General features: G+C 60.3%; 1 protein-coding gene across 2 annotated transcripts; it reads left to right on the plus strand.

Moving 5' to 3' along the window:
• Nucleotides 1-31: 31 nt before the first annotated feature.
• On the plus strand, nucleotides 32-11,490 carry PLD2 (phospholipase D2). 2 transcript variants are annotated; one of them, XM_039224897.1, is made up of 25 exons: nucleotides 32-104; nucleotides 604-713; nucleotides 797-927; nucleotides 1,043-1,185; nucleotides 1,554-1,659; nucleotides 1,747-1,812; nucleotides 1,937-1,995; nucleotides 2,151-2,243; nucleotides 2,337-2,489; nucleotides 2,956-3,105; nucleotides 6,062-6,145; nucleotides 6,230-6,308; nucleotides 7,041-7,151; nucleotides 7,348-7,518; nucleotides 7,896-8,022; nucleotides 8,234-8,352; nucleotides 8,427-8,540; nucleotides 8,669-8,773; nucleotides 8,901-8,989; nucleotides 9,091-9,204; nucleotides 9,375-9,424; nucleotides 9,603-9,737; nucleotides 9,886-10,039; nucleotides 10,683-10,797; nucleotides 11,008-11,490. In XM_039224897.1, the coding sequence occupies exons 2-25, from the start codon at nucleotides 605-607 to the stop codon at nucleotides 11,230-11,232; spliced, it is 2,802 nt and encodes a 933-aa protein (XP_039080828.1). In that variant the 5' UTR covers nucleotides 32-104; nucleotide 604; the 3' UTR covers nucleotides 11,233-11,490. The 2 variants fall into 2 exon arrangements, with proteins under 2 accessions (XP_039080828.1, XP_039080829.1); XM_039224898.1 differs by having other exon boundaries at nucleotides 2,980-3,105.
• Nucleotides 11,491-14,619: the final 3,129 nt, after the last annotated feature.

The raw sequence follows: 14,619 nt of genomic DNA on the forward strand, positions 1-14,619 counted from the left end.
AGCGCCCTTCCCGCCCCGCCCCGCCCGCCGCCCGGGTGTGGGCCCGGTCCCTGCGCCGCTCCCTCGGCTGGCGGACCCGCGCGGGCGCCGGCTCGGGCTGCGGGGTGAGGGGCCCGGGAGGCGCGCGGCGGGCGGGCCGGGGCCGGGGCCGCGGGGAGGGGGCGGCGGGCGGGGCGGGGGCCGCGGGGCGCGGGCTCAGCCGCGCGCCGAGATTTCAGGGTTCCCCTCGCGGGCGGAGCGCGCGGGACTTCCTCATTCCCGCTGGACACCCCCCCCTCCCGGCCCGGCCCGGCCGGAGCCCCGGGGTCCCCGGAGACCCCCCGCCTTGCCCCGGCTTCCGCTCCGCCCCGGCTCGGGGCCCCGCGGGCCTGGCGGGAGCTGCCGGGCGCGCCGGGGACCGGGCGGGAGGCGGGGCTCAGGGATCCTGGATGCGGGACCGGGGACCGGGTAGAGGTCAAGGCGGGTCGGCGGGCGGGGCTGAAGGGGAAGGAGAGGAAGGAGGGCGCCCGTGGGGGTGCGGGGGTGGGGGCCCGAGGGGGCGGGACGGGGGCGGCCGGGTCCTGCGGGGCAGGACACCTCCCTGAGGCCTCCCCGTGCTCCCAGGATGGCGGCGACTCCCCAGAGCCCCTTCCCCGCTGGGGGCGGCCTGGACTCCAGCCAGTTACACATGGAACCCGACGAGCTGGACACTCTGAGGGAGGGCGAGGACCCAGGTAGGCAGCGGCGCGGCCCTCGGGGAGGGCGAGGGGCTGAGACCTCCTGGGGTCCCCATTCTCTGCACCTTCTCCGCTCCCAGCTGACCGGATGCACCCCTTCCTGGCCGTCTACAACCTGCAGCCGCTGAAAATGCACCCCTTGGTGTTCGCCCCTGGGGTCCCCGTCACAGCCCAGGTGGTGGGAACGGAGCGATACACCAGTGGATCCAAGGTGGCTGGGCCCCCACTGGGGAGGCGGGAGGAGGGAGGGCTGGCCGGAGAGGGGGGTGGGCTGCGCCCCAACCAGGGGGTCCTGGGGGACAGCCACTGAGTCCCCCCACCCGCAGGTGGGGACCTGCACACTGTATTCTGTCCGCTTGACCCACGGCGCCTTTACCTGGACAACCAAGAAGAAGTTCCGTCATTTCCAGGAGCTGCACCGGGACCTCCTCAGACACAAAGTCTTGATGAGTCTGCTCCCTCTGGCTCGGTGAGGGGACCCGTCCCCTTCCTGTCGCGAAGGAGGTGCTCCCATCCCTCCCCTGCCCCAGCCGCGCCCCTGCTTTGTGCCTGTCGCACCCTTTCCGCGCCCCGGCTCTGGCCCCTGCGGGGGGCGGGGGGGGGGCCCTTCCCCGACTCCGGTTACCAGGAAACCTTCCCAGCCCGGCTCTCCCTGTCCGCGCTCCTGTGCCAGGATCTCAGCCGGGCCCGGTGCCCAAAATGCCCTTGGCTCTTTCCTTTCTTTCCTTGTCTCTGTCCTCAGGGCGGGGGGCCTTTGCCAGCCTCCGGGCCTCCCCCGCGATGCCCCGCGCTCGGCTTCCTGGCTCTTACGTGCCCCTCTTCCCGTCTCTTCCGCAGCTTCGCCGCCGCCTATGCCCCCGCCGGGGAAGCCGCCGACCGCCACATGCCCTCCCTGCCTCGCGCCGGCCCCGAGGGCTCCTCCAGACACGCGTCCAGCAAGCAGGTGCGGCCGGACACCACCTCGCCCGGAAAGGCGTTTGGGGCGCCCATGCCTCCGGTCCCATGTGTCTCTGTCTCCTCCCTGCTGCAGAAATACCTGGAGAATTACCTCAACCGCCTCCTGACCATGTCTTTCTACCGAAACTACCACGCCATGGTAGGCCCGGGGCTGGTCCCCGAGCCGGGGCGGCGGGGTCACCGGGCCCCCGGGGGACAGAGGGCCGGCGGGTCCGAGGAGCGGGCAGCCAGTCTCTCCTCTGAGCCTTTGCCTTCCTCTGCAGACGGAGTTCCTGGAAGTCAGCCAGCTGTCCTTTATCCCAGACCTTGGCTCCAAAGGGCTGTGAGTGTCTGACATCCCGCTCTGGCCACGGGCCAGCCTCGGCATCGGTCCCTGCCTGAGGATGGGGAGGCGGGCAGACAGGGGCGGGCGTGGGGCAGGGGGTCCCCATTCCTCTTCTGCCATCTCCCCGCCCCCTCCCCCGACTTCGCCCCCAGGGAGGGCGTGATCCGGAAGCGCTCGGGCGGCCACCGCGTTCCCGGCCTCACCTGCTGTGGCCGAGACCAAGTCTGTTACCGCTGGTCTAAGAGGTGAGCCCCGGAGCGGTGAGCGGGGCGGCGGCGGCAGGGGTGAGGAGGGAGATGCCAAGGGCCGGGGCAACGGACAGAGCCCTCCCGCTCCAGGTGGCTGGTGGTGAAGGACTCTTTCCTGCTCTACATGTGCCTCGAGACGGGCGCCATCTCCTTTGTTCAGCTCTTTGACCCTGGCTTCGAGGTGCAGGTGGGGAAACGGAGCACAGAGACGCGCTATGGCGTCAGGATCGACACCTCGCACAGGTAAGGCCTCCCGCGCGGGTGGACGGACAGCTGGTGGGCCCAGAGCCCGCAGCGGGGCCCGGGGGGCAGTGAGGGGAAGGAGAGGAAGCATTTCCACCCCCCCTGCCCCGCCCCCATCCACCCCCGGGCCCGCCTTGGTTTGGAACCAGGGAACTGGTCTGGCCGCATGCCTGGGACTGCTCTTGAACCCGGAGAGAGAGACGGGGTCCGGGGTCCGGGGGCCGGTACAAGCTTGGGGGAGGGAGTCCTGCTATAAGACGAAGGGCACTCGCTCACGCATTCATTCATTCGTCCCTTCAGCAAACCCGGGTGCCTGGTGCGCTGCCCCCCGCGCCGTGCCAGTGACCGAAGCGTGGGCAGGGCAGGGGCCTGCCCCGTCCGGGCGGAGTCGTGAATGAGGGACAAGGGAGGAAGTGGGAAAGGAGGGGCGGCCGCGGCTGTGGTCCATCTCGGTGTTCCTGCCCAGGTCCCTGATTCTCAAGTGCGGCAGCTACCGGCAGGCGCGGTGGTGGGGCCAGGAGATCACCGAGCTGGCCCAGGGCCCGGGCAGGGACTTCATCCAGCTTCACCGGCATGACAGCTACGCCCCACCCCGGCCTGGGACCTTGGCCCGGTGGTGAGACACTGCCGTCCCTTCGGAGCTCGTCTGCGGGGCGCCGGCCCCTCCCCGTGTTCTGACTCCTTTCCTTAATCCTCCCTGAACTCCTCGGACCCCTTGTGGCCTCCCTGCCCCTTCGACTTGCCCAGTCTCCGCGGCCGTCTGACCTCCAGCCACACTGTTATCTGCTTTCCCTCTGATCTCTCTGACCTTCCTGCGCGCGAATCTCCAGTCATCTCTGACCCTGAGCTCTCTGACCTCCTAGGACCTTTCCAACTGCCTTCTGTCACCCTGGCTCTCTCGCTGCCTTACGATCTCTTAAAATCTCTCTGATTCACCTGTACGTTCCATACGCGTTGGCTAAGCACCTACCACGTGCCAGGCCCAGTGACGGGAACGAGGCAGCCCGGGAGGTGGTTCAGCCACAGAATTATGGTAACGTCTGGCCATTCTGGCGGCAGACACACGGCAGCAAACACTGAGGGGAACTGCCCCCCCCCGCCCCCCCCCCGTGGGGATGCCCGCACCGGCTTGCAGAAGGCAGTGACCCTGAGGTTCACTGTAGCAAGAAAGCGTAGAAGGCTGGCCTGCGCACAGACGCTAGAAAGTCCCTGGCGTGTTTGGTGACCCTGGAAGCCGGCAGGGGGAGGAGGAGCGGCCAGAGAACAGTCTGGGGCCGCAGGGCCCAGGTGTGCCCCGCGGGCTAAGCGGAAGCGGTTGAACTTCATGGGCAGGAGCGAGTGGTGGAAGAATTTTTTTCTTGGAGGTGGTGTTGACATTCATTCGTTTCATAAGAACCGAACAGCTGACACTTCCTCAGTGCTCACTGGGCGCCGGGAACCGCGCCGGCTGTTTTACGTGTACGACTAAACCCTCTCGCGAACCCGACAAGGCAGGCACGGATGCTGTGCCCATTTTACAGATGAGACTACTGAGGCAAGGAGAAGCTGAGGAACTCGTCCAAGGTCACATACCTGGTAGGCAGTGAAGCAGGATTCACGTCTGGGTCAGGCGCCCACTCCTCACCATCATACTGGCCTATTTGTTATTGAAAAGTCGAAATGACGGGCGCCTGGGTGGCTTAGCCGGTGAGCGTCCGACTTTCGCTTGGGTCATGATCTCGCGGTTCGTGGGTTCGAGCCCCGCGTCGGGCTCTGTGCTGACAGCCAGCTCAGAGCCTGGAGCCTGTTTCAGTCTGTGACTCCCTCTCTCTCTGACCCTCCCCTGCTCACGCTGTCTCTCTCTCTCTCTCCTAGAAATAAATAAAAATATTAAAAAAAAAAAAGTCGAAATGATACGATAGGGAAGCATAATGAGTGAAAAAAGTAAGTTCTCATTCATCGCCCAGCCCTTTTACTCCCCAGCCTCACGTCGGCCCTACACCCAACACCCGTCTCTCTCAGCAGTGACCCTCACAACAGTGTCCTGTGTATCTTCTTTTCCTGTACGGTTTCATAGGCTTATGCGTATACGTTACTTTTTGGTTTAGTGTAAATGAGATCGTGAACTTGTTTTTGTGGCTTTTTCTTTTTTTTCCCACCTAATGTGCGTGTTAGAGATTAGGCATTCCAGTTCTTTCTCACTTTATCTATCTTTCTATCTTTCTATCTATCTATCTATCTATGAATCTATCTATGAGTAGGCTTCACACCCAAGCACAGAGCACAACATGGGGCTTAACCTCACAACCCTGAGATCAAGCCCTGAGTCAGACGCTGAACTGAGCCACCCGGGCACCCCAAATTCTCATTTTACAAATCTTTTTTTTTTTTCAGTTTATTAATTTATTTTGAGAGACGGAGAGAGAACATAAGCAGGGGAGCCAAATTCTCAATTTATTTATTGATTTATTATTATTATTTTTAAATGTTTTATTTATTTCTGAGAGAGACAGACAGCATGAGCAGGGGAGGGACAGAGAGAGAGGGAGACACAGAATCCGAAGCAGCTCCAGGCTTTGAGCTGTCAGCACAGAGCCCGACACGGGGCCCGAACCCATGAACTGTGAGATCATGACCTGAGCCGAAGCCGGATGCCCAACCAACTGAGCCACTTCGGTGTCCCCAGATTCTCATTTTAAATGATGCTGCGCTGAACACAGTCTTTGCCTGAGCATTTAATAGGATGTATCCCTAGAAATAGAGTTACTACGTGCATTTCATGGTATTAAAGAGTAAGTGTGTTTGATATTCTGATAGATACTGTGAAACTGTATTCTAAAAAGGCTATAACGGGCGCCTGGGTGGCTCAGTCGGTTAAACATCCGACTCTGGCTCAGGTCATAATCTCCCAGTTCGAGCCCCGGGTCAGGCTCTGTGCTGACAGCTCAGAGCCTGGAGCCTGCTTCAGATTCTGTGTCTCCCTCTCTCTCTCTGCCCCTTTCCCCCCAACTTTTCTGTTTCTCTCTCAAAAATAAATGAAAGTTAAAAATATAAAAAATAAAAATAGGCTATAACCGATGTATATCCCCAGAGTCGATTAGGATACTCATTTTCCTACATGCTAATATTAAATGTTACCAGTGTTCTTTATTTTTGCCAGTCTCGCGGATTAAAGACCTATTATTGCATTTTAATATCAGTTTCCTTCTTTACTACTGAGATTGAACATCTTTTCCTATCGTTGACTGTTTTAATTTCCTCTCTGAACTGTCAGTTCTTAATCTTTGCTCATTCTTCAGTTGGCTCGTATGTCTTTTTCTTATTGATTTGATGGAACTCTTTACGTATGATGTACTAATGCTCCCCATCTGTAGTCTTTTTCTTTATTGTGCCTTTTGTAATTTTTAACTTAGATTAAACCGGCAAATTTGCCCCCCTTTCACGCATCTGATACCATCTGATTTCTCTGATCACTCCTGATCTCTGAGCCTGCTGTCTGTCACCTTTGATCCATGGCTGTCCTCCGGTCTGCACTCTCCAGAGCCTTCTGGCTTCTGACTCCTCTGACCTTGGCTTGGCCTCCCCACCCCCAGGTTTGTGAATGGGGCAGGCTACTTTGCTGCTGTGGCAGATGCCATCCTACGAGCTCAAGAGGAGATTTTCATCACGGACTGGTGGTGAGCAGGGGAAAAGCTCAGGCAGGAAGGGGCAGGGAAGGAGCGGCTGGTTGCTTGCCCTTCACCCGCTGCCCTGAATCCCAGGTTGAGTCCCGAGATTCACCTGAAGCGTCCGGCCCATTCAGATGACTGGAGACTGGACGTTATGCTGCAGAAGAAGGCGGTGAGGAGAGAGGCAGGCGGGCGCGGGAGCGGGGTGGAGGTCAGTTAGAGGGGCCTGCGGCCTGGGAGGAGGTGAGGGAGCTGAAGCTTCCGGGGAGGAAACACATCTAACCTGGCTTGCTGTCCGGTGAGCATCACCTCCTTTTCTTCCCTAAGAGACACTGATGCCTCCCCCTTCATGTTCCTCCTCTACCCGGTGCACACTTCTCTCCCAGCACCCATTGCACTTTGTTGCGTCTCCTGGGGGTTTACGTGTCTGCCTTTCTCACGGGACTGATACCACTCGCTTCAGTACAAGGCACGGTGTCTGCCATATTGGGAACATCCCTAGATGTTCCTGGGTAGATAGACGATGGAGAGTGGGGGCCAGTCGGTGGATGGATGACGGAAAGGGAGTATAGACGGAAGGACAGGAGGGTGGAAGGGTGGACCAATGGGGGTGGTGGGTAGATGGATCATAGATGGCACATAAGTGATGAGTAAATGGCTGGCAAGATGGATGGGTGGGTGGATGGGTGGATGGGTGGATGGATGGATGGGTGGGTGGGTGGATGGGTGGGTGGGTGAGGGGGTGAACAAGGTACTCACGACTGCTAAGTTTGCCTAGGCATCAGAGCACAGTGAGCAGTGAGGGTCCCCAGGCTGAGTGCAGGGGCTTACAGGAACCCCAAGAATGGCGCAGGATTTGGGAGGGTCGAGAGGGGCCATTCTGATCCCCCCTGCTCACCACCAGGAGGAGGGTGTCCGTGTGTCCGTCCTGCTGTTTAAGGAGGTGGAGTTGGCCTTGGGCATTAACAGCGGCTACAGCAAGAGGGCTCTGCTGCTGCTGCACCCCAATGTAAAGGTGACTCCGGTGTCAGGGATGCCCTCAAACACCACAGCTCTCCTTGCCACGCTTCCCCATGGCCCCGACCCTCCCTTTCCTTGAACATCTCGTCCCCCCCACCTTTCCGTCCCCCCCACCCCATCCCTCCCAACGCCTCCCTCCTTCTTCTCTCCCCTAAGCCCGCCATCCTGACCCTCCCCCACACCTGCTGCAGGTGATGCGCCACCCGGACCAGGTGACCCTCTGGGCCCATCATGAGAAGCTTCTGGTCGTGGACCAAGCAGTGGCCTTCCTGGGGGGGCTGGACCTCGCCTATGGCCGCTGGGATGACCTGCACTACCGGCTGACCGACCTCGGGGACCCCTCTGAACCCGCTGCCCCTCAGGTGGTCCCCCAGGGCTTCCCTGAGCCCCCCTAGGTGCAGCGAGCTGAGATGTGCGCCCCCCTCTGCAGCTCCAGCCTCCCCCCCTCCCCCCCCCCGTCACTCTGCATGCTGCCCGCAGGGGTTCCTCTTTCTGGGACCCCAGGAAAGTGCCTGGAAGCCCGCCAGTCCTCTCCCTGGCCCCCACGACCCCTCCCCACTCCCCTGGGAGAGGAAGGCAGCCGAGGGGGAGGGCCAGGGTCGGACTCTCTCTGTCTCATTCTCACTCTCTGTGTCTCTGTGTCTCACACCCTTTCAGTGCTCCTCTCTTCTCTGTGGCCCTGGCTCTGTATGGCCTCCATGACCTGTCCTTGCCCCTGGCTTGGGTGTGTTCCCTACAGCCTCCCACCCCCTGCCCGGAGGCGCAGGCCACCCCAGACCTCTCGCAGAACCAACTCTTCTGGCTGGGCAAGGACTACAGCAATCTTATCACTAAGGACTGGGTGCAGCTGGACCGGCCGTTTGAGGGTGAGGGTCCCCTCCTCCCAAGCCCCCAAAATCTGAGAGCAGGGGCAGACGTGGAGGCGGGGACTGAGAACAGGCTGGGCTGGGTCAAGGATAAGGTAGCCTTCCCTCTGCGTGGCTCCTCCCCCTCCCTGCCCCATTCCCCCGCCGCCCCCCCCCCGTGTCCCCAAGAGGCCACCCCCACTCTCCCGCCTGATTCTCCCGGGACCCCCAGATTTCATCGACAGGGAGACCACGCCCCGGATGCCATGGAGGGATGTAGGGGCTGTTGTCCACGGTCTGGCAGCCCGGGACCTGGCCCGCCACTTTATCCAGCGCTGGAACTTCACCAAGGTGCCCGCGCCCTCCTGCGGGGGCTGGGGGTGGGGGAGGGGCCGCCTCTCACTGACCGCCGGGCTCCGCCGCAGATCACCAAGGCCAAGTACAAGACGCCCACGTACCCCTACCTGCTGCCCAAATCCGCCAGCACCGCCGACCAGCTCCCCTTCACGATCCCGGGGGGGCAGTGCACCACGGTGCAGGTGAGGCCCTCTCTGCGGCCGCTCCTCGCCCCTCCCTCCCGTCCGGTGCCCCTGCCCGGAGAGCCCGCCCCCCCAGACCCCTCCTCCCCTGGGCGCGGGAACCGCATCGCATTCGCCGTGCCCTCCAGGTGTTGAGGTCCGTGGACCGCTGGTCAGCAGGGACGGCGGAGAACTCCATCCTCAACGCCTACCTGCACACCATCCGGGGGAGCCAGCACTTCCTGTACATCGAGGTGTGCGGGGCGGGGGGAGGGGCGGAGATCGGAGGGGACCTCGGGGGCCAGGGCCGGGGAGCCTCGGCCGGGGGCGGCAGGCGGCAGGGGACTGGCAGCCGAGGTCTGTCTTTGGTCCCTGCTCCAGAATCAGTTCTTCATTAGCTGCTCAGACGGGCGGACGGTTCTGAACAAGGTGGGCGATGAGATTGTGGACAGAATCCTGAAGGCCCACAGGTAAGGGGGACGCGCCGAGACCGGGGCTGTGGGCGTGGCTTACGTCCTCGCAGAGGGCGGGGCTTGGGCCGGCCGCACCTCTGACCCCGCCCCCTTCCCAGACTGGGGCAGTGTTTCCGAGTCTACGTGCTTTTACCCCTGCTGCCGGGCTTTGAAGGCGACATCACTACAGGCGGTGGTAACTCCATCCAGGCCATTCTGCACTTTACTTACAGGTGATGTGCCCGCCCCCCCAACCCCCAGCCAGGCTCTGCCCTCTCTGCAGAGAGACCCCGGCCCTGACTGTCCCCAGCCCTTCCTCCTGGACTTCTGAGGTCCACCTCTCTCCTGCCATCCCCCACGCCTCCCCCAGACGCCACCTCCCTCAATGGCTCTCTTCCCCTAGGACCCTGTGCCGTGGGGAATATTCGATCCTACATCGCCTCAAAGCAGCCAGTGAGTGCTGGGGGCCAGGGGGCCGGAGGCCCGGTCATTCTGGCGTGTTTTGGGGGCTACATGTCTGAGACCATGGGCACTTTTACTGCAGGGAGACGCGCATAGACTTTGAAGCAGGGACAAGTCCATCTGCACATGAGAGCACACTCCTTACACACCCACCCCCTCTTTCTCACAGTGGGGACAGCCTGGCGGGACTATATATCCATCTGCGGGCTTCGCACACACGGAGAGCTGGGCGGGCACCCGGTCTCAGAGCTCATCTACATCCACAGCAAGATGCTCATCGCGGATGACCGGACGGTCATCATCGGTCAGGCCTGGGTCTGGGTCCCTGGCAGTGCCAGGAGGGTGGGGAGAGGTGGAGCAGGGCCCAGCGGGGGTGGGGGGGGTGATGGAAGCTGGCTGGTCCCCCCCCGCCCCGGGCTCAGGCAGACTCAGTGCGTCCTGCACCATTGCAGGCTCCGCCAACATCAATGACCGAAGCTTGCTGGGGAAGCGCGACAGTGAGCTGGCTGTGCTGATCGAGGACACAGAGACGGAGCCATCCCTCATGGACGGTGGGGAATATGAGGCGGGCAGGTTTGCCTTGAGTTTACGGAAGCATTGCTTCAGGTAGAGCCGGGGTGGGGTGCTCCTGGGTGTGGCGGGGAGATGGAAGTTGGGAGGGGGTTGGTCTGCCTCTGGGGCAGGTGTGAGGGTTTCCCAATCCAGAAGAGTAGGGATAGCAAAAACATGAGAAACGGGTATTAAATTAAAGAAATCCGAAGCAGGCTGTCAGTACGGAGTCCGGCGCGGGGCTCGAACTCCTGAACTGCGAGATCATGACCTGAGGTGAAGTCGGACACTTAACCCACTGAGCCACCCGGGCGCCCTGAGAAACAGATATTTTAAAAATAACTTGGTATTTTTTTTAAAGCATCAAAAGTCGAGGCCAAAGAAGAGACGAAGTAAAGCTCTGTTGGACTCATTTGCCCTTGTTTCACTGTTTAAGATTGGGTTTATTTATTCATCTTTTAAATGTTCGCTTATTTTTGAGAGAAAGAGACTGAGTGTGAGCAGGGAGGGGGGCGGAGAGAGAGGGAGACACAGAATCTGAACCAGGCTCCAGCTCTGAGCTGTCAGCACAGAGCCCTACGTGGGGCTTGAACCCACGAACCGTGAGATCATGACCTGAGCCGAAGCCGGTTGTTTACCTGATTGGGCCACCCAGGCGCCCCTGCAAGGCTCTCTGAGTGGCGACCCTTCTGTCCCACAGTGTGATTCTCGGGGCACATGCCCGGCCTGACCTGGACCTCCGAGACCCCGTGTGTGATGACTTCTTCCAGCTGTGGCAGGACACGGCCGAAAGCAATGCCAATATCTACGAGCAGGTGGGGGCCGAGCGGGGCTGGCTGGGCGGGAACCCACGCGCTGTCCCCTGCGGGGCGGGGCGGAGAGAGCCCACTGCGGGCGTTCTCAGAAGGGGAGCCTAAGGCGTGGGGGGCACATCGCGGGATGCAGGGTCAGTGGGGGGGCTGTGTGGGGGGGAGCAGGCTCTCGGCCGGGGGTCTCCAAGCCCCTTCCGTGTCTGCCACCCACAGATCTTCCGCTGCCTGCCGTCCAACGCCACGCGCTCTCTGAGGGCGCTCCGGGAGTACGTGGCCGTGGAGCCGCTGGCCACGGTCAGCCCGCCGCTGGCCAGGTCTGAGCTCACGCAGGTCCAGGGCCACCTGGTCCACTTTCCCCTCAAGTTCCTGGAGGATGAGTCCTTGCTGCCCCCCCTGGGGAGCAAGGAGGGCATGGTGCCCCTGGAAGTGTGGACTTAGGCTGCAGCCCGGGCAGCCTCCCCGCCGCTGGGCTCCGCCGAGCTGGGCCCCCCCGCAGCCCTCAGGCCGGAGGGCAGTGCCCCCCGAGACCCGGGCATGCGCAGCCGGAGACGACTAGAGAAGCCACAGAGACCCTTCCTTGCGAGGCAGCTGAAGGGAACACGCTGCCCCTGGGGTGGGGGGCCGGGGGCTTCCCGGAGAGGTTCAGACCACTGTTCCAGGAGAGAGGCCAGCCCCTGCGCATGCGCCCGGGGGAGCCTCCCTCCCCTGTGCCCCCTCCCCCCGCCCCTCGCCCCCTCCCCGCCATCACTTCCAAGGTGGAGGGAAGGATGAAGGCCCTCCTGGCTTCGCCCCTGCGGTGGGCAGGGCAGGGGGGTGTGGGGTGCACACTACTCCCTCCCCTGCCTGTGGACAGACACTAGCTTTGTATCCGTTCAGTGAGCATTTCATAAATAAACGCCTCGTCTAGACAAGGTGCCCGGCTCTTCCTGGGCCCAACGGAGGCCCCCTTCCCGCCCGCACGGGGCCCTGGGGCCCTGCCCCTGCACCCCACCTGCCCCCTGGCCCCTCCTGCGGCCCCATCCCCACTGCACCCGAGTTTCGGGAGCCCTGTCACCCGGGAAGAAGACGGCGGGGCCGGGCCACACCGGGACGCCCAGAGAGCCTGGGAGCACGGAGAGGCGCCCGGAGGGGACGAGGGGCCCGGGAGCCCCTGTGCGAACGGCTAAGGGTACAGGCTTGAGGGCAGGCGGAGCTGGGCCCAGATCCTGCGCTTGTCATCGCCCAGCTGACCTCGCCAAGTCACATCACTTCTCTGGGCCTCAGTGATTCCAGCTGGGAAATGGGAACCATTCTTGCATAAATGGCTCACTGCAAAGATGTGGTCGCTGATTTAAAGATTTGCGGCGCATCCGCCATCTGTCACACGCTGTTCTAGGAAGTGCTTGGTGGCCACTCGTGCCAGGGGTTAGGACCGTGTACGTCACCGCACAAAGTCCCCCTGGCCAGCGCCACCGCAGAGGGAAGAGAGACAACGCAAAGCCGACCCTGCGGTAAAGTGCGTCGCGTGAGGTTCTGGCTTCCCAGGGCGCGTAGAAGTCAGGTTCACATTCTCCGTCTGTTTTACTTTCACGCGCTGAGGAGCTGTTTTCTGACAGGTAAACCTTGTCACGGCCATGAGTTCCGTTGCTCTGGATTAACACAGACACACGTGCCATGAAAGCGTAACATCACAAAAAAAGGTGATGTTGACGCTTTACTGTAGTCTATTAAGTGTTGCGTCTCAAAAAAAAAAAATCAATGTACATACCTTAACTAAAAAATATTGCCGGGGCGTTTGCTGGCTTAGTTGGAGGAGCATGTGGCTCTTGATCTCGGGGTTGTGAGTTCGAGCCCCGTGTTGGATGTAGAGATTACTTAAGTAATAAGTGAACTCAAAAATTTTGGTTTTTAATTTTTTTTAATGTTTATTTTTGAGAGAGACACAGAGCATGAGCAGGGGAGGGGCAGAGAGAGAGAGGGAGACACAGAATCTGTGTCTGGCTCAGACCTGGCTGAACCGGAGGTTCAACTGACTGAACCACCCAGGTACGGCTCAGGTCATGATCTCATAGTTGGTGAGGTCGAGCCCCCAAGGGGCCCTCTGCTGTCAGCACGGAGTCCCCTCTCTCTGTCTGCCCTTCCCCCACTTGTGCTCTTTCTCTGCCTCTCTCAAAATAAATAAACTTAAAAACCGTTTTTAATGACAAAAATAAAAAATATTGCTAAACATCATTTGAGCTTTTGGAGAGTCAGAGTCAAGGATCACCGATCACCATCGCAAATAGAAGGATGAAAAATTTGAAATATCGCGAGAATTTCCAAAGCGTGACACAGACACACAAAGTGACCAAATGCTGCTGGGAAAATGGCACCAACAGACTTGCTCGACGCAGGGTTGCCACAAACCTCCCATTTTTATTTATTTATTTCAAACAATTTCTTTTAATGTTTATTTCTTTTTGAGAGAAAGAAACAAAGTGTTAGCGGGAGAGGGATTGAGAAAGAGGGAGACGCAGAATCTGAAGCAGCTCCAGGCTCTAATCTGTCAGCACAGAGCCTGACACGGGGCTCGAACTCACGAGTGGTGAGATCATGACCTGAGCTGACGTTGGACGGCACCCAGGTGCCCCATGTAATCTTATTTTTTTTTAATTTTTTAATGTTTATTTTTATTCTTGAGAGAGAGGGAGAAAGAGAGGGAACATGAGTCGGGGAGGGGCACAGAGTCTGAGAGAGGGAGACACAGAATCGGAAGCAGGCTCCAGGCTCTCAGCCGTCAGCACAGAGCCCGACGCGGGGCTCGAACCCGCGAACCGTGAGATCATGACGTGAGCCGAAGCCGGATGCTCAACCCACTGAGCCACACAGGCACCCCCCACGTAATTTATTTCTTTTTTTTAAATTTTTTTTAATGTTTTATTTATTTCTAGGAGAGAGAGAGAGAGAGAGAGACAGCGTGAGGAGGGGAGGGTCAGAGAGAGTCACAGACTCTGAAACAGGCTCCAGGCTCTGAGCTGTCAGCACAGACCCCGACGCGGGGCTCGAACCCACGAACCGCGAGATCACGACCTAAGCGAAAGTCGGATGCTTAACCGACGAAGCCACCCAGGCGCCCCCCATGTAATCTATTTCTTAAGCTAAGTGGTGGGTCAAGGAAGTTGTAAGATATATAGTCTTATCTTTTCCTGCATCTGAACTGGTTTGCAGTTAGGAAACAAGGTGAGCGCAGGTCCTGGCTTTTGCCCGTTATTCCCTCCGCCTCACTCCCCAGTCTTGGGACCGACCACCGGAGACCACCGGAGACCACCGGAGCGGGGAGGCGCGGAGGTGGGCAGGGCAAGCAGTTTAGGAAGGCTTTCTGGAAGAGGGGGCATGTTTGGAGGACTACGTGGAGCGAGGGGAGGCTTGCCGCCTGGCTCCCAGCCTTTGAGTCCAGCCCTCCTTTCCTCTGAAGAAGCCACTGCCACAGAAGAAATCCCCCTCCCACATCCAGCGGTCCCCTGGTACTAATTGGCATTATGCTAATTAGCCTCATTGTCAGCAGTAAGTGCTTCTTTCCCTGGGGGACCTTTACCTCATTAACTATGGAGGAGGGTGGAGGAGGGCGGGGGAGACGGCAGCTGCCCCAAGGGGCGCTGGGGCTGGGTGCCTTCCTGCATCTCTCGGGGGCGGTGGCGGGCCATCTGCACCACCCCCCAACCCCACATCCGCCCTGGACTTTCCTGAAGGGAGGCCACCACAGTGCAGGGGGGAAGGCAGTGGGCTTGGGGCCAGAGGAAGAGAGCAAATCCAGCCTCCCACGGTGGCTGAGGGCGCCGGAGCCTGTGTGAGATGTTCAGCCCTCCC

This window comes from Hyaena hyaena, unplaced genomic scaffold (assembly GCF_003009895.1).
Source record: "Hyaena hyaena isolate Hyena2069 unplaced genomic scaffold, ASM300989v1 scaffold_1811, whole genome shotgun sequence".
Classification (NCBI taxonomy): Eukaryota; Metazoa; Chordata; class Mammalia; order Carnivora; family Hyaenidae; genus Hyaena; species Hyaena hyaena.